General features: G+C 46.6%; 1 protein-coding gene across 6 annotated transcripts in view; it reads right to left on the bottom strand.

Annotated features, from left to right (window-relative positions):
* Positions 1 to 6,557: 6,557 nt before the first annotated feature.
* LOC132574195 (probable U2 small nuclear ribonucleoprotein A') overlaps positions 6,558 to 26,715 on the bottom strand; it is a 41,929-nt gene continuing 21,771 nt past the window's right edge. The window contains exons 2-7 of one of the 6 annotated variants that reach the window (XM_060242451.1): positions 26,350 to 26,503; positions 25,193 to 25,286; positions 22,397 to 22,515; positions 11,380 to 11,522; positions 9,091 to 9,288; positions 6,558 to 6,735 (exon numbers count right to left, since the gene is read on the bottom strand). In XM_060242451.1, coding sequence (XP_060098434.1) covers positions 6,624 to 6,735; positions 9,091 to 9,288; positions 11,380 to 11,522; positions 22,397 to 22,515; positions 25,193 to 25,286; positions 26,350 to 26,503 — 820 coding nt within the window. In that variant the 3' untranslated portion in view covers positions 6,558 to 6,623. Of the gene's footprint in view, positions 6,736 to 9,090; positions 9,289 to 11,379; positions 11,523 to 22,396; positions 22,516 to 25,192; positions 25,287 to 26,302; positions 26,504 to 26,715 lie in introns of all 6 variants that reach the window. The other 5 variants (XM_060242450.1, XM_060242456.1, XM_060242452.1 and 2 more) reach the window with 5 other exon arrangements.

Raw genomic sequence — 26,715 nt, 5'->3', positions numbered from 1 at the left:
GTAGAGCATCTGCTTGGCATGCAGAAGGTCCCAGATTCAATCCTCAGCATCTCCAGTTAAGGGATCTAGCAGTACATATTATATGATCTGCCTGAAGTAGCACCATTGTTATTTATCTGATTGTTTTATTGGTTTAATATTGTTTTGTTTACTGTCTGTTTTATGCTGTTAGCCACCTTGAGTCTGTATGGAATGGGTGGGATATAAATATAAAGTAAATAAATAAATAAATAAAATACATGATGTGAAAAATCTCTGCCTGAGACCTTGGAGAGCTGCTCCATTCTGAGTAGACAACACTGACTTTGATGGAGAGAGGGTCTGATTCAGTAAAAGACAGTTTTATGTATGCTCCCTCAAACGCTATATTTAACATGTTTTTTTTTAATTAGTGTGCATATTTGTAACTTGCATGCAATCTCCTCTTTTTCTTGATGGCACACCTGAAAAAAAACCTTAGTCTTCATTTTGAGTAAACACAATTATTTGCAGTATCTTAGTTTTTACATTTTGTACCGCAAGACTCCCCTTTAGGCCTCGTTTAAGCACTTCTTTTTTAAATAGTTTCTCATGGGAGAAGTGGGAAAACTGGTTGGATCCACCCTTACATTCCTATTTGATCACTCTGTGAAGTGCGGAGCCCCCTTGGATCTGTCATTACTCCCTGGAGGAGTATATTAGTGACTAACAGGTGATTCAGTGAATACGTTTTACACATCTTTCCAAACTTATAACCCCTTATACTTTTGTGCATGATAGAACAATGCTTTGCAAGTCGTTGACACTTGGGTACAACCTTTTTCTGGACTAACTGAAGACCTCGGATTCAGCAGGAGCTCACAGGAGCACAGCTCTTGAACCTTTCTGAGATTTTATAATTTTTATTGATTTTAACTATAAAAAGGAAAAGCATAAGCATAGATACAGAAGCATTAAAGAGGGGGAAGGATGGATACAGAGTGGGAGACCAGAAACAAAGAAAAATGCAAATACAGACTAACTTGTTATTTTAACAATATCGTCATTAAAATGAGCATAAGAAACAAATATCTTTATCCTTCTAACTTACTTATTTCAAATGGAAAGAAAAAGAAATCAGATTTAAAATATCATAAAACTTAGAGAGATAAAAAAAGTGATAAGCAGAAAAAAAACAGTAATTTATCTGTCTCAGTATAAATAATTTCTCCAAACAAACATATTAAGAGCAGATCTACCAGATTACAGAATAATTGTGTTGTCTGCCTTCTTAAAAATTAATCCAAGTTAACTATTTATTTATATAAAATTCTTTTCAAAACTTTTCAATCCTTTAACTCTTATATCCATATTGCTCTAGGAGGAACAACTTAATATGTCCCAAACATCTCACTTGGTCTTTTAAAATCGCATGTCAGTTCTTGTTGAGAGTTCCATATCCAATTACCCAGAGAGAAACAGTTTAAAAATCCTTCTTCCTAAAAATTTTCCACGTCTTGATTTTTTTTGCTGAGATATACTTTCTCTCTCCTTAGTGCAGTCATCCCTCTTGATAAAAATAGTAAGGATCCCACGCCACGTTCCTCTCGAAAAAACTTCAATCAGTCTCAATTTCTGGTCCTTCTTTTTAACTGCGCAATAAGGTTCCATTTTGGTTTTCTTCCGTTCACTTCCCAGCGGATCACTCTCCATTTCCAATTCCACAGACATCACTGAAATCTCTTTAATACTCTGCTCATGTAGATTTGAGATTTCGCTAGCTTGCAACATAAAAGCTCCCATTTGCTTTTTTATCAACTCTGTTAATGAATCAAGGTCTTGCTTTAGAGAAGTTATAGTATCCATTATATCTTTTTTATAAAACATTTTGCTTGGTAATGCCATTTTTCTCTACCAAGTTGAAAAGTAACTCAGAGACCCAGTTAGTCTGTCTCTCCAAATCTCCTCCAGCTGTGTGTTTGGATTTCAGTTGCACTCAGGCGGCAAAGACAAATCTCTCTATAATACATCGCGTTTTCGTTTAGACCATATTATAGCCAGATAATAGTCTCATTAACACATATTCAATTATAAGCCAGGTCGATTTGAGTATCTATATTCAGTCTAATTCAAATTGTTGCCAATGCTCAAAGTTGTTCTTTGTCTTTTCAAAGCCTCATTCATGGGAAAGTGGGGGGGGGGCGGAATTTGCCTCTTTCCCTTCCTTTGAACTGTCCTGTTTGTCGTTATGTAAAACAACTCATTAGCCAGTGGTATTGAAAACAAACTTACTTGCCGAGTAAAATTGCCGTAGGTAGGAAAGTGATGCATCAGAAGATTGTTAAGAGAAAAAAGAGCAAGTGGTTGGCGATCATGACAGCAGAGCTTTGAGGTATACAAGAAGGACAGGAACAGCTGCTGCAATGCCCCTGGCTTCTTGCAAAGACCCATGCCAAAAGGAAACCCCTTCAGGGTCTCCCAGGAGATGCCATGTCTGTGTCACCTGTCCAACTGTCTGATTCAGGGGAGCCACTAGAGACAAGCTCCACAGACCCCCACTGAGCTCAAGGCGACATAACGCAGAACAGGGCTCCTGAACCTTTCTGAGGGTTCCCCCTCCTCTTCCCCACCTTGTCCATTGAATAGTAGGTGCAGCTGCATAACAATCCACCACATTTTTTTTTAAACTCCACCACCTATTTTTCTACAAAGCGACCCCTGACTAACTGTATGCACAGGTGTTCTCCAGGCTATTGTGAGAAGGCTTAGTAAATATCACTTAGGTCTCTGCCCCTTATTCCTCAGTCAGAACTCAGAGAGGGTATCATGCTTTGGAAGAAACAGCGGTGCTTCTAGGATTCTGTCCACAGTTGCAATGCAGACTGCATATGGTATTCCATTGCTTTGTTACTTCATGCCTTTGGATGATGTCTCCACAGATATATCGGTGGAGAAAGAGGGAATCTGAATGGCAGGGAATCTTCCCATTCAGAGGAGCATAAGGTGGGGGATGCATCCAAAATGGCAGCTCTGATTTCAGTCCCTGTGGTGGAATCTTCATGTATACCACACATGAGTTCCACTAGGCAGTTTATTTTTTTTGGGGGGGGGGGAGGTGAGTGAGTGTTTGTGTGCATGCCTGGAAGTCATGGTCAACTTCTGGTGACCCTTAGTGGGGCTTGGATGTTCAGAGAAGTACCTTGCTATTGCCTGCCTCCGCATCCCGGCCCTGGTATTCCTTGGAGGTCTCCTATCCTGGTACTTGCCAGGGTTGGCCTTGCTTAGCTTCTGAGATTTGATGAGATCAGGCTTCCCCGAGCTATCCAGGTCAGGCCTACCAGTAGGCAGTTTTGAAGTCACTGTCACACAGTCACCCTTTGTTATCATGTCTAGGGACTGCCACCTTAGAACCATAGAGTTGGAAGGGATCCCCAGGGTCATTTAGTCCAATCCTCTGCACAATGCAGGAAATTCACAAATACCTCCCCCTAAATTCACAGGCTCCACTTTGCTGTCAGATGGCCATCTACCCTCTGTTTAAAAATCTCCAAGGAAGGAGAGCCTACCACCTCCCGAAGAAGCCTGTTCTACTGAGGAACCGCTCTGTCAGGAAGTTCTTCCTAATGTTGAGCCGGAAACTCTTCTGATTTAATTTCAACCCACTGGTTCTGGTCCTACCTTCTGGGGCCACAGAAAACAATTCAACACCATCCTCTATATGACAGCCCTTCAAGTTCTTGAAGATGGTGATCGTATCACCTCTCAGCCATCTCCTCTCCAGGCTAAACATGCCTAGCTCCTTCAACCTTTCCTCAGAGGACTTGGTCTCCAGACCCCTCACCATCTTTGTTGCCCTCCTCTTGCCTTCCGAGAACCACTGTGCTAGGGTGACTGGCACCATCTTCTGTATCAATTGGGTTTCTGTTTTTAAAGAATCTTGTTATTTTCGGTCGCTTCCAGCTTCTTTGTGCCTTGACTATTCATGAGTGCAGTGGTCATTGCTAATTCATCACCGTCCTTGCCTGCAGCTTTCTTCCCAAACTGATTACATTTATTTATCCTATTCCTTTGATCCCTGGCATATGCTGCATGTGAACCCCCATTCCTTATCGTCAGCACTTCCAATTATTAAGCATGGCAGAGTGCACGCAGCCTGAAAAATACATATATATCCTGGACGGAGATCACAAATGAAAAATGATGGCTCTGAAACAACTTAATAGCTTGCTTCTGACTATAGTTCCCACAAGTGCACCCCTGTGTGCTTTATACATGTATCCAAATTGATCAAAGCATCAATCAGCGTGTGCATTAAATTCATTTTTCTCTTTTAGTGCCGATAGCTGAGGGATGCTCGCCAAAGGCTCGGTGTGGCTCTCCATTTTGTGGATGGCTGAATCCATGGCAAAATGAAAGTTGCTTTATAATGGATGAAAGGGATTTGATTTTAATCAGTTGAGGAGGGAGAAGGCAGAAAACAAATGGTTCCATTATCCTCTGTAGCAATACAGTTGTGAAAGGCCAGGGTGCATCTCTGGACTAAAGTATTAGGGGGCTATGGTGTTCTTTTGCAACTGGCTGCTTCTTTGCGCTGTACCTAGACACCCTTATGCCCAATCTGGCAGTACCAATTATTATAGGAACTTGTGTATAGTCAATCCAGGGACAAAGCTCACATTCCAAGAAGATAGTATTGTAGACGCAACAGTGCTAGGCTGTGTTTAGTTCAAACTCAGAGATTACTCAGAAACTGGGTATTTATGACTTTTGAATGCGGAGATTTTAGTTAGCTCTCATGGCTAACAATTGGTAATAGATCTGCCAGCACAAAAATGTCTCATCCTTTAACAAAGCAGCTTAAGTCAAGGAGTCATGCATAATTGCATCTCCCCAGTGTATTCATGCTATTTTTAAATGATTGTATCCCACATTTCTTTTGCCCAAGGTGGTTAACAAGACCAACAAAGTTTTATTCAATAAAAATTTATTTATATTTGTTGAGTAAAATTTTGTTGGTCTTAAAGGTGCCATTGAACTTGAATTTTGTTCAGCTATTTCAGACCAACACGGCTACTCACCTGAATACATGATCAGTAAAATTTGCCAATCTAATCCGTAATGGTTACTTAAAAGTCACCCAAGGGCCCATGGTTTAGTTGGGACCAGTCACTCCAGAGCGGAAGGTATTTAAACTTTTTCTCCCATATACTTTCCCAAATCTGATTTGCAATCCCAGTTGCTGCTTGCTCTCTGAGGAAAAACTACTGATACAGGAAGCCACATCAGTTCATTTGAATGAATCCCCTTTTGTGCCTATAGACATGGCGCTTCTTATAGCATTTAAAGGTACCCTCTAGTTTGGCTTGGCATGTGCTTGTGCCAGCATAAAATCATACAAAGGCATTTCGATGAGCCCACTGACTCACAGAAATTCAGCATTTAATAAAAAGACCTAACTGTTGTGTCTTACTGTATTTTATGGCAGCTTTACAGCAGTTTTGCAGTACTAAGATTCAGACAAGAAACAAATTGCTTTCGGTTGCAGCAGGAGAAAGTAGCAAGGGGGTTGCATTTTGTACCAGTCAACACTCTAGAAATCCTCCAAATCTCGGTGGTAAAAAACATTGAGATTCTGACTGGGGATTCCTAGATTGCAGTCCATCACTTCCAGGTTTGGACACAATTCTCCCCACCAACACTTTTTCCACCAAGACGACCAGTGTTGGATGGTAAGTGAACAGCATGCTGATGTCACTTTTGGTGAAAACTGGAACCATCATGGATGTTCTAGGATTTGCAAAAACCTCTATGGAAGTGATGCCAGTATGCCAGCTCCCTCCTGTTGCTCCTGAAGGTTGTCAGCTGTGGTGTACCCTCAAAGGACAATCTTGAATTTTAAAAAAATGTTGGAAATAGTTTTGCATTGTCTTAGATCAGGGGTGGCCAAACTGTGGTTTGGGAGCTACATGTGGCTCTTCAATAATGTATGGCTCTCGATGCCCCTACTGCCCCATTGGCTGGCTTGGAGAAGGCATTTCTCTCTTTAAATCACTTCTCCAAGTTAAGCCAGTCAGCAGCTTGGAGAAGGCATTTAAAGCTGCTTTCTTTCCACCTCTCTCTTCCCCTTCCTTCCTTCCTTCCTTCCTTCCTTCCTTCCTTCCTTCCTTCCTTCCTTCCTTCCTGTCCTGTCCTGTGGCTCTCAAACATCTAATGTTCATGTCCTGCAGCTCTCAAACATCTGACATTTCTTCTGTGTGGCTCTTATGTTAAGCAAGTTTGGCCGCCCCTGTCTTAGATTTCCGTCTAGATTTCATAGGCATTTTTTGTTAATAAAGAGTTTCTGAGCTTCATTTTAGTTATGTGATAGTTAAAGGAAGATTTACTTTAAAATGTAGTCATCGTGCACAGGGTTGTCCACATCCCATTATGGGGTATTGATGATGATGTAAAAATGACTGCCTCTCTGAGTGCCAAACAAAATTCTACATGTAGTGGTCAGGGGATGGCCTTTCATTGTTTCCACCCAATGGCTTCCCTCGGTGCAGATTTGGAAACTTAGTTGGTGACCAGGCCTGATCATGAACAGGAAGGGAGACTTCTTTGCATTCATAAGATTTATTCCATTAATCATGACAAGTCCTTCAATTTCATCACATAATGCAATGCTATAGTATGGTGCATATTTTAGACAGAAAACTGGTTTGTGTTGAAGGACAGTCCTCTGGCAGTTTGGGAATCCCATCCAGCATCTTCAGGTTTGGCAATTTGGAGAACATGCTGAGAGAACAAAATGTAGGAGAAAATTAATGCTTTTCACACATCCTGTTGTTAGCCAGGTGTAGTGTATTTTTTACTGTTGTATCCTTATGCTGCAGCTGGATAAGCAGCGCAGCCTTTATAGTTGAATTAATTTCTATGGTAATTAATTACAAAAAAAAAAAGTCACCATATGGTGACTTTCTGTTCTTTGCATTCTTCTTCAAAAGAAAGTTTTCTTGTGAATGTGTCAACATATCACCAGATACTGAACCACAGTCTGAAAAATCAGCTGACTTTTTCCAAGGATGCAGTTAAGGGTAACTTCGATGGCATTAAAAATGCATTCACATAGGCTTTACAAGAAACAGGGAAATAGTCCCAGGTGGTGACACCTCAGTTAAAAAAGATGCACATAAGTTGGAAAGGAGTCAGTGGAGATCCAAAAAGATATAGAACAGTTTAAGCCCCACTCTGGTAAGTGCCTGTAGCCCTAAACCAATGGTTATGCTCAGGGGTTTTTTTGAGCAGGAACACACAGGAACACAGTTCTGGCTGACTTGGTGTCAGGGGTGTGAGGCCTAATATGCAAATAAATTTCTGCTAGGTTTCTCCTACAACAAAGCCCTGTGTGAAACAATGCTGATGTCAGGGGGTATGGCCTAATATGCAAATGAGTTCCTGCTATGCTTTTTTTCTACAACAAAGCCCTGTGTGAAACAATGGTGATGTCAGAGGTGTGACCTAATATGCAGAAGAAGAAGAAGATATTGGATTTATATCCCGCCCTCCACTCCGAAGAGTCTCAGAGCGGCTCACAATCTCCTTTACCTTCCTCCCCCACAACAGTCACCCTGTGAGGTGGGTGGGGCTGGAGAGGGCTCTCACAGCAGCTGCCCTTTCAAGGACAACCTCTGTGATAACTATGGCTGACCCAAGGCCATTCCAGCAGGTGCAAGTGGAGGAGTGGGGAATCAAACCCGGTTCTCCCAGATAAGAGTCCGCACACTTAACCACTACACCAAACCGGCTCTCCAAATAAGTTCCTGCTGGGCTTTTTTGGTACATGCTGCATTGTATAAATATGCCCCATTGCTGATAAGTGTCCTTCAGCTATGAAACGGATGCAGGAGCTTCTCAGCTACCATGTGCAGGGCTGCCACCTCTCTGTTGAGCAGAAGCCATTACTGATAATATCCTCCCTTAGGCAGGTGGCCAGCACAATCTTCACCCTCCTGTGCCAACACACTAGAATTAGATGTTGAGAGTAGATGCTAGTAGACATTACACTTCATTGGACACTTGGGCAATAAAAGTTTCCTACCCCAATATAGAATCATCTAATTCTATGAAATGCTTTATACATTGCTTTGTGACCCAAGCAATGGCTGTGCCAGCATATTTGACACAGAATCTCAACATGTTGATTGAACTAAGAGTATAACATAGAATCATAGAGTTGGAAGGGACCTCCAGGGTTATCTAATCCAGCCCTCCACACAATGCAGGAAATGCACAAATACCTCCCCCCCCCCACATACATCCCCAGCGGTGACCCCTGCTCCATGCCCAGAAGATGGCAAAAACTTCTGGGATGCCTTGCCAAACTGGTGGAGAAAAATAGCTGACTGCCCCCAAAGTGTCAATCAGCATTTCTGAGCATGTAAAGAAAGGGCCACAAGAACTAAGCACTGATGCAACCCTTCCTGCCCTCACCTCTCATGACCTGCCTAAGTCACAGAATCAGCCTTGCTGTCAGATGGCTATCTAGCATCTGCTTAAAAACCTCCCAGGAAGGAGAGCCCACCAAACAAAGAATATACACACTGTCCTCCAATTGCACATTATACAATGTGGTAGTGGGAAGGGGGAGGAAAGTGGTTTGATATAATTAATTTTCTCATTGAGGTATCCTTGAGAAGCTATAGAGCCTCAGAGCAAAGTTTTAAAACCAATGACCTATAGTGTGGAAGAACTGACCAAGTACAATGGTGGTAGTGAAAAGCTTCATCATCGTGCAGCTGACTTACTGGGACCCCATAGGGTTGGAATCATCCAGTTTTTCTATGGTGAAAAAGAGGAGAAGGCAACCCCTTTGATCACCAACAAAATGCTTTTCTAGCAATCATTGGGCCTACAAGCACCAAAGCTTCATTGGGGACCATCATAAGAAGGAATCTTATGATACTATTCCACTTCCAAAGAGAAAGACTTTCTACAATGAAGAGTTACTTTGCCTGATGAAGAAAGGCTTCCTCAGATGGATAAAAGTCTTGCATTGTTAAGGGAAAGATGACTTTGATAGGTCGGTGTCATAGGATCTAACCCATTATTTTCTCATTGCTCATCACACTTCAGCAGTATGCTAAAACTTACAGCTGCCTGTAGTTTTCATGAAACTCACAGGGGTTCCTCCTGAGAACAAGAGATTCTAGTGGAGTGCCTCTTAGGCCTGACAACCCATGTAGACTTTCAATATTGTTTTCTTCTAGGGACAGGTGTTGAATCTCAGGTATCTTTGGCAGCTGTTTGAAGGATGTAAAATGATTTTTGTTGAGTTTCAGTTCTTTGCATCTGCAAAACATATAAAAACATGAACTATCATATATACGGAAGAAGAAATTTCAGCTTACAAATGTCATTTTTAAAAAGATGAATTTGTTCCTTAGGAAGCAATTTAGTAGATATTTACACAGGTGCAGCCTCTCAGAAAACAATGGCATTGCATCAGTACCAGTGGCAATACATCTCATGTACGACAGCAATTATGCTCAGTTAAGTCCTATTTGCAACACACAGAACTATATTAGCTTTGTTTCATTTAGGGAGGCATTTGGCTGAAGCTCATATCATATAAAATTATGGAATGTTATGCTCTGAGCTTTTATGTGCTTTGGTACTTTTATGCTTCTGGGCTTTGATGTGCTTTTATGCTTTTGGGGTTTATTGGCTGGTTTGTTAATTTTAATGATTGTTATGTTTTTTATGGCTTTTAACTTGTGTGCCACCTCAAGCAGGTGGCTGTGGTAGTATACAGATCTCTCAAATAAATAAATAAAATGTAAATCATACAAAATATTCTTAAAAACCTGGGGCCTTTTGTGATAGTAGGTCTATGGTTTTGGGCCACCTGTGAAACTAAATGCCTTCTTGCATCACTACTTGATCCTTTGGGTTCCAGAAACTGTGGCGAGACTGATATGGGAGGGAACCCTCTTGATTATTTGTAGCAATCGGCATGAACTGCTTCATGAACTAAAGTTCATGATGATTTTTCAGTTCATAAACTGAAGTTCATGGCAGGTCAACTAGTACTAACTTTCCACAAACATTCAAGTTCTTTGTGGTGGTTCATGAATGGATACATTTCCAGACTGTCCCCTCTTTACCAAACTTCAAAGCAACAGGGGAGGTGTAATTCTCTAGTCTGTGCATTTGGTTTATGTAGCTTGCAGGGGGTTCATTCTAAACACTTTTGAACTTGAGCCTGACATATCACCCAAAAGCATTTTCTTGGGGGCATCTTCTTTGGGGGGCCATTACTCAAATCCTCTACATCTAATCTGCACATAATTTGGAAGGCATATAGAGGGGCATCAAGGAGAAGTCCCCTGAGAGTTTGATGACTCTAGCTTGCATAGGGTCTATTCTATGCATTCCGGAACCTGCACTTGTCATTTCCCCAGAAATCACTTTCCCCGGGAACACCTTCTTTGGACCCCGTAAATCCAATCCTCACCAAACATGGAGGACAAGTAGAGAAGAGTCAGCTGGAGATCCTCTGTGAGTTTGGTGGTTCTAGCATGCTGGAGGGCTGTTCTATCATTCACAAACCTCACCAGTCCATTTGGCATGAAAAAGTTCATGACGGTTCGTGGCTCATGATCTAGGCACACCACGAACCGCAAACCTAACCAAACTGAATTTTCCTGATTTGTGCTCATCTCTAATTACTTGCATCACTTGGCTTATGGCTTCTAGTGCTTCCTTTATGGCAAAAATTGGCGAATCAGTGGCTAATTCCCCTACCAGAAGGGACCCTCTCTGGCAAGGCTGATTCCATACTTTTCACTTGAGGACTTTTCAGTCAAATGCATTTTCATGTGAAAACAGAAGAGGTTAAAGTTCACCTCAGCATCTCATATACATGTGTATGAATTAGCCCAGGGGGCCAAACTACACTGGAATTTCTATGTTTGACCCTTCTAAGCATTTTTTCTTTGTAAAGAGCACTGGAGTAGATCACTGATGGCACAGAGTAAAGGTTTTATTTCTTCCCTCTGTGCCACTGTCTAAATTGGCCCAATGAAGCTGCTATTTGCCTTGTCAGAAAGAAATACAGCACATATATATTGCCTATGTGTTGAAGCCATTTGCCTCATACAGCTGCTGTAGATTGAGAAAAAAATAATGGAAGTTCTAACTATGGAACTTTCAGGGCTTCATCTACTCTGGACTCATTTTTAGAGAGACACATGACTGACATATTGTCAGTTGTCTTTTGCTAGGTCAGATGAAGTCTTAAATGCTGAAATCACTTAGATCCTGTAATGGACATTCACTCTAACAATAATGTTTGCAGGTGTGATTATGGATACCTGGAATATTGCTGTCATTAACTAATATTCAAAAAAGACAAGATGATTGTGAAAGAATCCCATCTACCTTGGCAAGCATATGGCACTCAGATCCGTCAATGAGTTGTCTACCAACCAAAGCCTCTCCACTCGAATCAATCGCCGGAGAATCCTTTTAAAATTTTCCACCTGGTAAAGATCACCCAGATCCTGATATGAAAGGTTTAAGCTCTGAAGGAAGGAAAAGAGCACACAAACATATTACTTCTATTTAGTTTTCTTTCCATTTCACAGTATGAATTAGGCTCTTCAATCATGAGAACACTTTCCTGAAAGTAAACACCATGGAATAAAATGGAACATCCTTCCAAGTAGACCTGTTTTAGAATTTCTTACTGTGCAATCCTATGCAGGGTTACATCTTTCTGAGTCCATTATCAAAAGATTTAGATGGGTATTACCAGGGCTTTTTTTGAGCAGGAATGCAGTTCCAGCTGGGCTTTTTCTACAAAAAACCCCTCTGCAAAACAATGGTGATGTCAGGGGGTGAGGCCTAATATGAATAAGAGTTGCTGCTAGGCTTTTTCTACAAAAAAACCCTGTAAGAACATAAGAGAAACCATGTTGGATCAGGTCAATGGCCCATCTAGTCCAACACTCTGTCACACAGTGGCCAAAAAAGCTCTGGGTATAACTCGGCTCCAGGTTGCACTACTAGTTTCTTTATGACACAGAAGCTGTACAGACATTCATTTTACCATGGAATTGACTACACTGCTGCACTGATATGCAAGATAAGGCCTTGTTCTCAATGTAAGAAACAAAATAAGTTACCCAGGGTTAAGTCAGCTCACCCTGGGATAGGTTGCTTTTGTATGTGGGCCTTCTGTTGTGTTGATGGTGGAAAGCGCTGTGAAGTCGCAGCTGACTGATGGTGGCCACATAGGATTTTCAGTGCAAGAGACATTCAGATGTGGTTTGCCATGGCCTAACAACCTTGGACTTCCTTGGTGGTTTCCCATCTTAAAATGTGGAATTCTCTGCCAGAGGATGTAGTGATGGCCACAAGAATAAACAGCTTTAAAAGTGGATTATATAGATTCATGGAGGATAGGTCTACCAGTAGCTCCTAACCATAGGAACTGAGGGGAACCACCACATACAGAGAGCCAGTTTAGTGTAGTGGTTAAGTGTGCAGACTCATATTTGGGAGAACTGGGTTTGATTTCCCCACTCCTCCACTTACAGCTGCTGGAATGGCCTTGGGTTAGCCATAGCTATCTCAGGAGTTGTCCTTGAAAGGGCAGGTGCTGTGAGAGCCCGCTCAGCCCAACCCACCTCACAGGGTGTCTGTTGTGGGGGGAGAAGATAAAAGAGATTGTAAGCCACTCTGAGTCTCTGATTCAAAGAGAAGGGCGGGGTATAAATCTGCAGTCTTCTTCTTCACATTCAGAGGCATGAAACCTCTGAATCCCAGAGCCAGGAGACAACATCAGAGGAAGGCCTCTATGCCCTGCTATTGGCCCCCCAGAGGAACTGATTGGTCATTGTGTGAGACAGGATGCTGGACTAGATGGACCACTGATCTGATCCAGCAGGGCTCTCCTTATGTTCTTATGTCTAAGTACTAACCATGGCCAACCCTTCTTAGCGTCCAAGATCTGCCAAGATTAGGCTAGCATGAGCCGTCCAATTCAGGTCAGGTTCTGTTCCACCCAACTGAAAACAGTTGAGGACTCCAGTTTTAACTCAAATGAAGTGATAACTTTGTTGCCACTTTTAATTGACATTCACTCTACATGTCATGGTGGAGGCAGCTGGTTTGCATATAAATGTTAAGAATAAACCAAAGTTTCTTAATAAGAATGAGTCTGAGTAAATAGTCGTACAAATCCTCTTTCCCTTGTCTTCCTAGTTAAGATCTTCCTAATATTTTTGACCATATTCAGATCCTTTAACAGATCAGAGATTGCTCCTTTCTAGTGGCGGGAATTCTAAAGCAGGATAAAACTATGGTATAGAATTCCAATCACTGGGAAAGAAACTGGCACCAACCTATTCAGGCACTCATATTTTGACATTATGACAAACTGGAGTTGCATTAGAAAACAGCAAGAGTCCAGTAGCAGCTTAAAGACTAACAAAATATGTGGCACGGTCTGAGCTTTCGTGAGTCATTGCCCACTTCTTCAGATATTGAAGAGGTGAATAGTGACTCATGAAAGCTCATACCCTGTTAGTGCTACCGGACTCTTGCTCTTTTTCTACTTTTACAGACAAACTAACAGGGCTACCCATCTTGATCTTCAGTTGTATTGAAGACTCATTAAATCAGGGAGTCTTCAATCATGACTCCATATGGAATAGGAAGATAAAGAAGGCTTTTATACTCTGCCTTTCTCTACCATAAGGAGTCTCAAAACAGTTTACAATCACCTTCCCTTCCTTACCCCACAGCAGGCACCTTGTGTGGCAGGTGGAGCCGAAAAAGTTCTGAGAGAACTGTGGCTGGCCCAAGGTCACTCAGGAGGCTTCATATGGAGGAATGAGGAAACAAGCCCAATCCTCCAGGTTAGAAGACACTGCTCTTAACCAGGATTGTACAAGCCTGAGACTCTGCTGATTCTCAACAGGAATAAACTTTGGTTTCTTTGTGGCATCTGAAAGAAGTATTTCCATATCTGAAGAACTAATTGCTGAAATGATTTCAAACAAGATACTCCTAATGACAGAAATAGCTTTCCAATTCCCTGGACATTTTGAAGCACAGTACACTGTGATTTGATCTATTTTTAATCATAACAACTGTTTACTGATCTTCTGTATGGAGTCTGTTACATAGAGGAAGGTGGGATGAAAAGGCTTTGAATAAATAAATAAATGCCATTTATCCACAGCCAAAGAAGAATTTGCCATCTGGAAGATGATGGACAAGATTAATAAAAGCATCCAGAGCTCAGAAAAATGGATCTGATCTGAGACGTGGGGTTTTTGAAGGGCTCACCTCACACATCAACTAGTAGCTGATGGTGACTGCTAAATTAGGAGGAGGAGGAGGAGATTGGATTTCTACCCTACCCTTCACTCAGAGTGGTTTATAATATCCATCCTTTCCTCTTTTCACAACAGACATCCTGTGAGGTAGGTGGGGCTGAGAAAGCTTTGAGAGAACTGCTCTTGAGAGAACTGCTCAGAGAGAACTTGTACTTGGCCCAAGGTCACCTAGCTGGCTGCATGTGGATGAGTGGGGAATCAAACCCGAATCTCCAGATTATTTATTTATCTATTTAATCAGATTTATATCCTGGCCTCTTAACCACTTCACAAAACTGGCTCTCAGATATTTGTCTGTTTCCCAAATAGATATAAAGTTGTTTCAAGATGTTGTGTAGATAAATATGTTGAGGTCCACCTCCAAAAAAGTCTGTCTTGGCTATGAGTCTTCTGTTTTGACCTGGTAAAATCTAACCCCATATTACATCTGTACATTCTGAGCCACAAAGTAGAATGAGGAAGTGATATTTGTTGAGGTCCACCTCCAAAAAATATGTTGAGGTCCACCTCCAAAAAAGTCTGTCTTGGCTATGAGTCTTCTGTTTTGACCTGGTAAAATCTAACCCCATATTACATCTGTACATTCTGAGCCACAAAGTAGAATGAGGAAGTGATATTATGCCACAAGCAGTGTTCCCTCTAAGCTGAGTTAGTGTGAGCTAGCTCACAGATTTTTGGCCTCTGGCTCACACATTTTTGTCTTAGTTCAGGAAAAATAGTCCCAGAGCAAACTAATTAATGCAGTGGCTCACAACTTGAATGCCAGTAACTCACAAAGAATTTTTGCTCACAAGACTCCATGACTTAGAGGAAACATTGGCTACAAGTATTAATTTGGGTTTTTTAAAATATATATATATATATATTGTCCATGTAAGCACTTTTGGTCCTGCATCTATTTTTGTGCTGGTCTTTAACCATAATAAATAATTCATCCATTTTTCTCCCTCATTGGGAAGCAAAGTGGCTTCACACATTGTTCTCCCTTCCTCCACCTTAACCTCACAACAAGAAATTCATGAGTTAGGTTGAGTTGATGAATTGTGAAAGGTCCAAGGTCTCCTGGACAGCTTCCATGGCAGAGTGAAGATTCAAGCCTTGTTCCCTAGTCCAACCACTATGCCATGTTGGAGATTTCTAATGAAGTCCTCAGTGGAGCTATACCCTTGCTGACTTTAATGGACTAAGAAGGGTGTACTCTAATTAGTAGGGTGACCATAATGTCTGAAGGCCAGCCAGGGACACGTTGGGGGGGGGGGGAGGGTGTGCGCGCGCGAAGCGCCCGCGCCGCCGGAAACAGGAAGTGACATCACTTCCGGTGACGTCACTTCCGGTGACGGCATGCCACCACAGGAAACAGGAAGTGACATCACTTCCTGTGACATCATTTCCCCGCGTCACCTGCCGGGAATGGGAAGTGACATCACTTCCTGTGACATCATTTCCCCCAAATGCCACTGCCGGAAACAGGAAGTGACTTCACAGCACTTCCTGTGACATCCCCAAAAATCCCCCAAATATCACCGCCGGAAACAATTTTGTTCTGAAATCCTGTATATACTTCATCAGTATATGGGATAAGGCACTTTCTCAACTGTGCTGCATAATGCAGCCTATTTATTTTGTCCTGTTTGCTCTGTTGGCTCTATCTGCGCCACCTTCATCACTTTCGGGGTGTGGATCCCCCAGTGGGGTGGTCTCCCGACTCCCTCCGCCGGCTGTTTCTGATAGCCCTGCGCCCCCTCTTTCATTTGATATGTGTCCCGTGCGGGTGCCACCCTCCCGCCGGGAGATGCCGCAAAATGAGCCCCCTTGAGGCTTATGGCGGCAGGGCTCGGGGGAAGCGAGCTAGACTGCTGTTCTTTTGAGGGGTTATAGAGTGTTTCGAGCCCGACCCTGTGGCATCGGTCCCATCGTTGTGGGACCCAGGGGGCCGGCGCAGCGGCACGCCGAAGCAGCCTGTCACTAATAACACAGGTCGAGATGCAGGACAGGAACCTGGAAGTGACCGACAGGCTGCTTCAGCGTGCCGCTGCGCCGGCCCCCTGGGCCCCACAATGATGGGACCGATGCCACAGGGACGGGCTCGAAACACTCTATAACCCCTCAAAAGAACAGCAGTCTAGCTCGCTTCCCCCGAGCCCTGCCGCCATAAGCCTCAAGGGGGCTCATTTTGCGGCATCTCCCGGCGGGAGGGTGGCACCCGCACGGGACACATATCAAATGAAAGAGGGGGCGCAGGGCTATCAGAAACAGCCGGCGGAGGGAGTCGGGAGACCACTCCACTGGGGGATCCACACCCCGAAAGTGATGAAGGTGGCGCAGATAGAGCCAACAGAGCAAACAGGACAAAATAAATAGGCTGATTTATGCAGCACAGTTGAGAAAGTGCCTTATCCCATATACTGATGAAGTAAATACAGGATCTGAGAACAAAATTGCACTAGAAGACACAAACACAAAGCTCCCTTACACTGAATCAGTGCTTGGGTCCACCAAAGTCAGTATTGTCACATAAGAGAAGCCCTGTTGGATCAGGCCAGTGGCCCATCCAGTCCAACACTCTGCGTCACATAAGAACATAGGAGAAGCCCTGTTGGATCAGGCCAGTGGCCCATCCAGTCCAACTCTCTGCGTCACATAAGAACATAAGAGAAGCCCTGTTGGATCAGGCCAGTGGCCCATCCAGTCCAACACTCTGCGTCACATAAGAACATAGGAGAAGCCCTGTTGGATCAGGCCAGTGGCCCATCCAGTCCAACACTCTGTGTCACACTTAAGAACATAAGAGAAGCCCTGTTGGATCAGGCCAGTGGCCCATCCAGTCCAACACTCTGCGTCACATAAGAACATAGGAGAAGCCCTGTTGGATCAGGCCAGTGGCCCATCCAGTCCAACACTCTGTGTCACACTTAAGAACATAAGAGAAGCCCTGTTGGATCAGGCCAGTGGCCCATCCAGTCCAACTCTCTGCGTCACATAAGAACATAAGAGAAGCCCTGTTGGATCAGGCCAGTGGCCCATCCAGTCCAACACTCTGCGTCACATAAGAACATAGGAGAAGCCCTGTTGGATCAGGCCAGTGGCCCATCCAGTCCAACACTCTGTGTCACACTTAAGAACATAAGAGAAGCCCTGTTGGATCAGGCCAGTGGCCCATCCAGTCCAACACTCTGCGTCACATAAGAACATAGGAGAAGCCCTGTTGGATCAGGCCAGTGGCCCATCCAGTCCAACACTCTGTGTCACACTTAAGAACATAAGAGAAGCCCTGTTGGATCAGGCCAGTGGCCCATCCAGCCCAACTCTCTGCGTCACATAAGAACATAAGAGAAGCCCTGTTGGATCAGGCCAGTGGCCCATCTAGTCCAACACTCTGCGTCACATAAGAACATAGGAGAAGCCCTGTTGGATCAGGCCAGTGGCCCATCCAGTCCAACACTCTGTGTCACACTTAAGAACATAAGAGAAGCCCTGTTGGATCAGGCCAGTGGCCCATCCAGTCCAACACTCTGCGTCACATAAGAACATAAGAGAAGCCCTGTTGGATCAGGCCAGTGGCCCATCCAGTCCAACACTCTGTGTCACATAAGAAGTTAAGAACATAAGGAAGGAAGGAAGGAAGGAAGGAAGGAAGGAAGGAAGGAAGGAAGGAAGGAAGGAAGGAAGGAAGGAAGGAAGGAAGGAAGGAAGGAAGGAAGGAAGGAAGGAAGGGAGGGAGGGAGGGAGGGAGGGAGGGAGAAAGGGAAGGAGAAAGGGAGGGAGGGAAGAAGGGAAGAAAGAAAGGAAGGAGGGAAGGAAGGAAGGAAGGAAGGAAGGAAGGAAGGAAGGAAGGAAGGAAGGAAGGAAGGAAGGAAGGAAGGAAGGAAGGAAGGAAGGAAGGAAGAAAGGAAGGAGGGAGGGAAGAAAGGAAGGCCACCCCCAACCGCCAGCCCCCCCCCGCTTTCGGCCCCCTTACCTACGGCGGCGGCGAGTCCAGCGGCGGCGGCGAGTCCGGCGGCGGCAGCGGAGAGGTCTTTCCAATGCCCTCCCGGGCCTCCGCCAGCACGGGGGGGGGGGGGGTGGTAGAGGCCGGGGAAGCGTCGGAAAGGCCCGCGGTGGTCGCTGGAGGCCCTCGCGGGCCTTTCCGACACCCTCCCGGGGGCAGGAGGACGGGGGGGTGGGGGAAGCGAGCCCCGGGAAGCGTCGGAAAGGCCCGCGGGGGTCGCTGGAGGCCCTCCAGCGACCCCCGCTGGCCTTTCCGACGCCCTCCCGGGGGCAGGAGGACGGGGGGTGGGCGAAGCGAGCCCCGGGAAGCGTCGGAAAGGCCCGCGGGGGTCGCTGGAGGCCCTCCAGCGACCCCCGCGGGCCTTTCCGACGCCCTCCCGGGGGCAGGAGGACGGGGGGTGGGCGAAGCGAGCCCTGGGAAGCGTCGGAAAGGCCCGCGGGGGTCGCTGGAGGCCCTCCAGCGACCCCCGCGGGCCTTTCCGACGCCCTCCCGGGGGGAGGAGGACGGGGGGTGGGCGAAGCGAGCCCCGGGAAGCGTCGGAAAGGCCCGCGGGGGTCGCTGGAGGGCCTCCAGCGACCCCCGCGGGCCTTTCCGACGCCCTCCCGGGGGGAGGAGGACGGGGGGTGGGCGAAGCGAGCCCCGGGAAGCGTCGGAAAGGCCCGCGGGGGTCGCTGGAGGGCCTCCAGCGACCCCCGCGGGCCTTTCCGACGCCCTCCCGGGGGGAGGAGGACGGGGGGGTGGGCGAAGCGAGCCCCGGGAAGCGTCGGAAAGGCCCGCGGGGGTCGCTGGAGGGCCTCCAGCGACCCCCGCGGGCCTTTCCGACGCCCTCCCGGGGGGAGGAGGACGGGGGGTGGGCGAAGCGAGCCCCGGGAAGCGTCGGAAAGGCCCGCGGGGGTCGCTGGAGGGCCTCCAGCGACCCCCGCGGGCCTTTCCGACGCCCTCCCGGGGGGAGGAGGACGGGGGGTGGGCGAAGCGAGCCCCGGGAAGCGTCGGAAAGGCCCGCGGGGGTCGCTGGAGGGCCTCCAGCGACCCCCGCGGGCCTTTCCGACGCCCTCCCGGGGGGAGGAGGACGGGGGGTGGGCGAAGCGAGCCCCGGGAAGCGTCGGAAAGGCCCGCGGGGGTCGCTGGAGGCCCTCCAGCGACCCCCGCGGGCCTTTCCGACGCCCTCCCGGGGGGAGGAGGACGGGGGGTGGGCGAAGCGAGCCCCGGGAAGCGTCGGAAAGGCCCGCGGGGGTCGCTGGAGGCCCTCCAGCGACCCCCGCGGGCCTTTCCGACGCCCTCCCGGGGGGAGGAGGACGGGGGGTGGGCGAAGCGAGCCCCGGGAACCGTCGGAAAGGCCCGCGGGGGTCGCTGGAGGCCCTCCAGCGACCCCCGCGGGCCTTTCCGACGCCCTCCCGGGGGGAGGAGGACGGGGGGTGGGCGAAGCGAGCCCCGGGAAGCGTCGGAAAGGCCCGCGGGGGTCGCTGGAGGCCCTCCAGCGACCCCCGCGGGCCTTTCCGACGCCCTCCCGGGGGGAGGAGGACGGGGGGTGGGCGAAGCGAGCCCCGGGAAGCGTCGGAAAGGTCCGCGGGGGTCGCTGGAGGCCCTCCAGCGACCCCCGCGGGCCTTTCCGACGCCCTCCCGGGGGGAGGAGGACGGGGGGTGGGCGAAGCGAGCCCCGGGAAGCGTCGGAAAAGGCCCGCGGGGGTCGCTGGAGGCCCTCCAGCGACCCCCGCGGGCCTTTCCGACGCCCTCCCGGGGGGAGGAGGACGGGGGGTGGGCGAAGCGAGCCCCGGGAAGCGTCGGAAAGGCCCGCGGGGGTCGCTGGAGGGCCTCCAGCGACCCCCGCGGGCCTTTCCGACGCCCTCCCGGGGGAAGGAGGACGGGGGGTGGGCGAAGCGAGCCCCCGGAAGCGTCGGAAAGGCCCGCGGGGGTCGCTGGAGGGCCTCCAGCGACCCCCGCGGGCCTTTCCGACGCTCTCCCGGGGGAGGAGGACGGGGGGTGGGGGTTGAGAGCCCCGGGGAAGCGTCGGAAAGGCTGCGGGGGTCGCTGGAGGGCCTCCAGCGACTCCCGCGGGCCTTTCCGACGCCCTCCCGGGCCTCCGCCGCCACCGCCGGGCCCCGTGCGCGGGCGGGGAAGGCGGCGAGTGAGGGAGGGAGCGTCCCTGCGCGTGCGCAGGGCGATCTGCGCACAGCGCAGGGTCGCTCCCTCCCTCACTCGCCGCCTTCCCCGCCCGGAGGCGCGCGGCCCCCGGCTCTCTGGCTGGCTAAACCGGGACCTCAAAATGGTCCCGGTATACCCAGCCCGGGAGCCGGGAATTGGGGGCCAGATCCGGGAAAGTCCCGGGAGACCGGGACGGTCTGGCCACCCTACTAATTAGCCCTGATCTGAGTAGCCCAGGCTAGCCCCATCTCCTCAGATCTCAGAAGCTAGGTAAGGTTAGCCCTGGTTAGTATTTGGATGGGAGGCAACCAAGGAATACCAGGGTCACTACAGAAGCAGGCAATGGTAAACTACCTCTGAACCTCTCTTGTTTGAAAACCCTACAGGGTGGCCTTAAGAAGAATGTAAAAGAAGCCACACCACCCCTCAGGGACCATTTGGCCCCTTGCGGCACAAGAAGACAAGTTTCCCCCCACCTCCGAGGGTGTGCCGCCCTCTCTCTTCAGGTGGGGTCTGGAGACCTCCCGCCTTGACAGTCCAACACTCTGTGTCACATAATAGCCCAAACCCAGGTGCCATCAAGAGGTCCAGCAGAGGGAGCCTCCCATTGTTGTCCTCTAAGCAGCAAGAATAGAGAGCGTCACTACCCCAGACAAAGTGTTCTATTATTTGTGGCTAATAGCTGCTGATTATGCGCCATTTGTTTATCCAGAGCTTTTTTTGGCAGAAAAAGCCCAGCTGGAACTCATTTGCATATTAGGCCACACACCCCTAACACCACCATTGTTTCACACAGGACTTTTTGTAGAAAAAGTCCAGCAAAATTCATTTGCATATTAGGCCACACCCTCTGACACCAAGCCTGTCGGAACTGTGTTCCTGTGCATTCTTGCTCAAAAAAAGCCCTGTGTTTATCCTATTCATCTTAGGGTTGCACTGCAAATACAGTGGCCACTTAAGCAACCATCTTAACTGGTTCCACTTGTCAGTGCAGAGTCTGCTAAAGGGATAGGATATGCAACTGGATAGTAACTCATAACAGCCCAACCCAAATCCCATCCCTTCTCTAACATAGTTAATATAAACAGTTTGATTGCTATTAATAGCAGTGTTTGGTAGCTATTTTCTTCTAGCTGGATTCTGATTCCAGGCATCAGACAAGTTGGGAGGAAAAAATGGTTTTGCAATGTAGTGAAATAAGGCATGGAAGGGGAAGGCTGCAGACATCCCCTGACTCAATGTAGTGAGAAGGCTTTTTTGTAGAAGCAGCCCAGGAGGAACCCATTTGCATATTAGGGCACACTCCCAGACACCAAGCCCGTTGGAACTGTGTTCCTGTGTGTTCTTGCTCAAAAAAAGCTCTGCTCACTGTCATGCCAATTCACACCTCCCAATGGGTGCTGTGGAAATGAGACACTGAGTGCTTCTCATGCGGGCACATCTCCCTTTAGATCACTGACATTCAGCCTGGGGATGCCAAGGGTAATGGAGATACACCATCCCAATTGTGTGACAAAGAGAAGGTGTTTCCCATGAAACAGATGAAAACGAATAACAAACAGAAACAAAATAATTCAAGAAAATGAAACAGAAAATAAATTTCAAGTAAAGAAAATAAACTGTGAGTTTTGAAAAACCGGAAGGAATGCAATTAAAATATCTGTGGACATCCTAATGGAAGATGTATTTCTAGTAATAACTCTCTTTGTGTAAAGTGCGCTCAAGCTACATCTGACTTATGGCGACCCCAGCAAGGCTCTTTCAAAGTCATTGCCTTCCTCTGCAAAGCCTTCCATGGTGGCTTTCCTTCCACGTACTGACCCTATTTAGCCCCCAGGATCTGACAAGATTGGCTCTATGATGCCACACCCATCCCGCCCCACAATAGCTCTTAGAAAATCTCAGTTTAAAAAAAGCTCACTGTACAGTCTTCCCAGTTCTCCTGCAACCTTTTTTCCCACTTCTCTTTTTCTGTCACATGCTTCCTCGCATAGTGAATGTGATGTTTTCTTCTGAAAAAACAGTCTTCTGCAGAAGGCCCTGTTCAGGAGAGAGACAGAGCAATATTTATTTGAGCACTGCATTCCTGCTGGTACAATTTGTCTGTTACTCAAGCATTTCAAAGGGTAGGAATATTTAAAAGACCAAGTATAGACTCACATCAGCAGACAATCAGAATTTTAAAAAGTGTTAGAGGTAGAGTTTCAGGCATGGTAACCAGAAGGTGGGGAGAGGTGGGTACTTATTGTGTATGGGGGGAGGGTGACAATCTTCATTGTCAAGCAATGATGTCACTTCCAGCATGACTCAAAAACACTGATATCGTACCAGGGTAACACTCATCCAAAACTCTATGGGGTTGCTAGGCAAGTGATAAAGCGCTGCCATGATGGAATGCTGGTACTTTCGGGTCATGCTGGAGATGACATCATCACCTTGTGAGGAAGATTGCCACATGCCTTGTTTTGCCAGACTTCTTCCATCCACTGACCAGCTGGCAAAGGCACTGGCAATAATTACCAGGAGTTTGCCTGCCAGTAGTGGCCCTTGGTAAGCCTTGTTAGAGGTGATTTAAGAAAGTAAGAGGTGATTTAAGAAAGGCCTCTTCTCCAGCATTGCACACATTTCTTTGAATTCCTCTGTTGCCTATGGCCCAACAGGTTCTGTAGTTTTTTAATACAATAAAAACTTGCATAACCTGTGAATAAGTAGTGATTCCTATCTTTCTGGGCTTTTCTGCAACTTTTTTGCTTGCATCTTGATTTCTTAACTGCACTATTTTCTCCCCCTTCCCTCAAACTTTTGTTGCTCTCCTGGTTTCTCTTCAAGATTTTCCCCATAATTTTTTACAGACCAGTTTTGCAGAAGTCTAAATAAAAAGACAAGAAGACTTAAAGGTGTGTTTGTGTGTGTGTGGACCAATGACCAGCAAACAATACTGTGTTTAAGATGGGGTGGGGGGAAAATCAATGCAGTTGTGTCTCTGAGCTGCATCACAAACTTGGACACTACCTTTCTGACACTCTTATCATGTGTACGTGGGAGCAGTGTTCCCTCTAAGCTGAGTTAGTGTGAGTTAGTTTTTTAGTCCCCGGCTCACATATTTTTGTCTTAGCTCAGGAAAAATTGTCCCAGAGCCAACTAATTTATGCAGTAGCTCACAACTTGAATGCCAGTAGAAGATATCGGATTTATATCCTGCCCTCCACTCCGAATCTCAGAGTGGCTCACGATCTCCTTTATCTTCCTCCCACACAACAGACACCCTGTGAGGTGGGTGGGGCTGGAGAGGGCTCTCACAGCAGCTGCCCTTTCAAAGACAACCTCTGCCAGAGCTATGGCTGACCCAAGGCCATTCCAGCAGGTGCAAGTGGAGGAGTGGGGAATCAAATCTGGTTCTCCCAGACAAGAGTCCGCACACTTCACCACAATACCAAACTGGCTCCCCCCCCACCCAGTAGCTCATGAAGTACAATTTTTGCTCACAAGACTCCGCAGCTTAGAGGGTACATTGCTTAGGAGAACATGTTACCTGTGATAATTTTTATACAAGTGATTGCCATTTTGTCTGAAGTGGGCAATGTGCATATTTTCTAGCTTCTGTACACTGCATACCCCAAGGAATCAGGGTTTCTGCCTATCCAGACAAAATGCCAGTTTTGCATATTGTGACAATCACACATAGTGTGCTGTCCCATTACATATAGCGGGAGTGCTGGAAACAAAACAACTGGACAGGACTACTGCCCCAACTCGTCATGATAATTATTGTCTCCAACATATATTCAGCATATTTTTAACATTTTCCTATTCCTCTGGTATGGATGGATTGTAATTCCCCATGTATCATGTTGTTTACATTGGTAAATAGCTGGAATTAAATATCAATTCAACGAAATCTGGCAAAGCTTATCTCTACAACAAAAGCATCACATTAGATAGCAAATTTGGCGTATCAGGGAAGCCTGTGTTGTTAAGATAATGGACTGCCTCACTGTATTGCTTTCTAGATTGCTTTCAGGGATGGCAACAGTCTCCAGGAGAACAAACCAGTAGTTTTTGAACTGATTCACATTCTAAGTACCTCTTATCAATAGCATCAGGCTTTGATCGTTTTGTTCTTTTCTGTCATCTGCTATCTTCAGCCTTTGGGAGCTCAGGAACAGTCGTGTTTCTTGACTGTGATCTTCTCCAGAGTTAGGCTATTTAACTCCCATTGACCATTATAATTAAGACAGTCTACCAAGCAATGAATTTTCATTAGCTAATAAGCTACCTTTCAGCCAACTACTCAACAAATAGATTGATTCAATTAAAATAACATAGCACATTAGTGAAAGCTATCTATCTCACTGGTAGCACATGCTGTTTGGGGAACACATGGGCTTATTTTACTTTACTTATTTCACTTTATTTATACCCAGCTTTTCCCTACATCATGGACTCAGCAGCTTACAACATTCTCCCGTTCTCCATCCTGTCCTCACAACAACCTTGTGAGGTTGGTTAGGCCTTGTGCATGTGACTGACCCAAGGTCATCTAGTAAACTTCTGTGGCAGAGTAGGGAGTAGAAATGGTCTCCCAGAACTTGGTCTGTACCATATGGGCTCCAGGGCACAGTTTCTGGCTACAATTCTATCAACAGTCAGGAGTTCTTTTCTTACATTCCCCTGTTATTCGTAACATGGAGGCTACAAAACAGATGATTTTCAGTACCTTCTCTCACGCGGGGGCAACGGATTTGACTCCCTTGAACATCATGTTCTTCTAATTCATGCCAGGTAAGATATTTGAATGTATCTGATGGAAGCTTGAAAACAGAGAAACAACACAAGGGTATATTTCCTCATCTGACAAATATAATTTAACCAATACATCTCTCTTCCCCCTCCCCCAGTATTTCCAGTGCATGTTCAATCAATACACACATATTGAAACCATGTGCCACCATCACATCTTCCGCCTAGGCTACATTCCACGTAGATTTTTTGGAATGCAGAATAATACTGATTCTTTTTTATTCTCATTGGCCACACATGGCCTCTCTGGGCAACATTTGCTCAGTTTTGGCAGGCAACCCCCTGCCAAAGCACCACCATTCCCCACCAGCAGCATTCAATGTACCAGTGTGAGAAAATGGAGGGGAAGCTTCCCAGTGATGTCATTACCATGTCATTTCCAGCTGTGTAAATAGAAATGATGTCACCACATTGTCAGACACTCTAGCATTTTTCTGAATCCACAGAGTTTCAGAGAAATGTTAGAGTAGCCGGTGACATGGTGACATCACCAGAAATGATGTTGTGCTGTTGCTAGACTCCATTCAAGTTAGATTCCATCCCCTCCCTACTCTCCTGGAGATTGCCAGCTAAGGTTGGGCAACCCTAGGCTCTGCCTTCGTTCTGTCTCAGTGAGTTTTGCAGCAGGTCTCCTTGCAGTTACTTGGTTACACCTGTACTTTATGGCTTTGTTATAATTATATGCCATCTTTCTATCAAAGTGCTCAAGGTGGGTTACACTTGAAAATAATGGCTGACTGTAATGAGAAAGGGAGAAGAAAACAAGACAGTTCAAAACACCAAACGTTTCACAGGAGGCAGTTGTGTGTGGGAAGGAGTCAGATGGAAATTGGTCCTAGATGGGTAGATGGGGAGACCTCTTCCATTCCATGTCTTGGGTGGACTTGGTGCTCCCCACTGTTTTGGTCCCCCCCATCTTTTGGTTCCACCATCACAATAAATAACCAATCCCTTGCCTTGGAGGGCTAACTCAGGGAGAATGATTGCACTGTCATGACGCAGAAGGAGATGCTAGTAATGAGGTTACCATCAATTTGTGCTTCTTTTCACGGACCCCAGAACCAGAATGCTTACTGGAGAGGCAATGCCGGAATCACGGCTGTGTTGGAGAAGCTCTCTGTTCCTTGATGATAGCACCGGCAAAGGGATTTCGGAATCACTTAGATCAGAGCAGGGGGATGAATGGGAGGCACTGAATCTAAGACAGCTGGTGTTCAGACCTGAGGAACTAAGCAGGTAAACATTTTAAAGGAGCACAGTGATCATTGGTCTAGGGAACCATAGTTGAGCTTCAACAGCCACATTGTTGGACTTGTTGTGCACCACCCAACCACCTTCTCTCATAACCACATCCATACTTAATTGAACACCCCAATCTTTCCTTTTGTCTCTCCCCATTCTTGCTCCTACAAGATTTTTTATAGAAATGCATTTTCAAAA

This window comes from Heteronotia binoei, chromosome 6 (genome assembly GCF_032191835.1).
Source record: "Heteronotia binoei isolate CCM8104 ecotype False Entrance Well chromosome 6, APGP_CSIRO_Hbin_v1, whole genome shotgun sequence".
In the NCBI taxonomy this organism is placed as follows: Eukaryota; Metazoa; Chordata; class Lepidosauria; order Squamata; family Gekkonidae; genus Heteronotia; species Heteronotia binoei.
The sequence above is the reverse complement of the archived record's forward strand: the minus strand, read 5'-3'. Positions and strand labels throughout refer to the sequence as shown.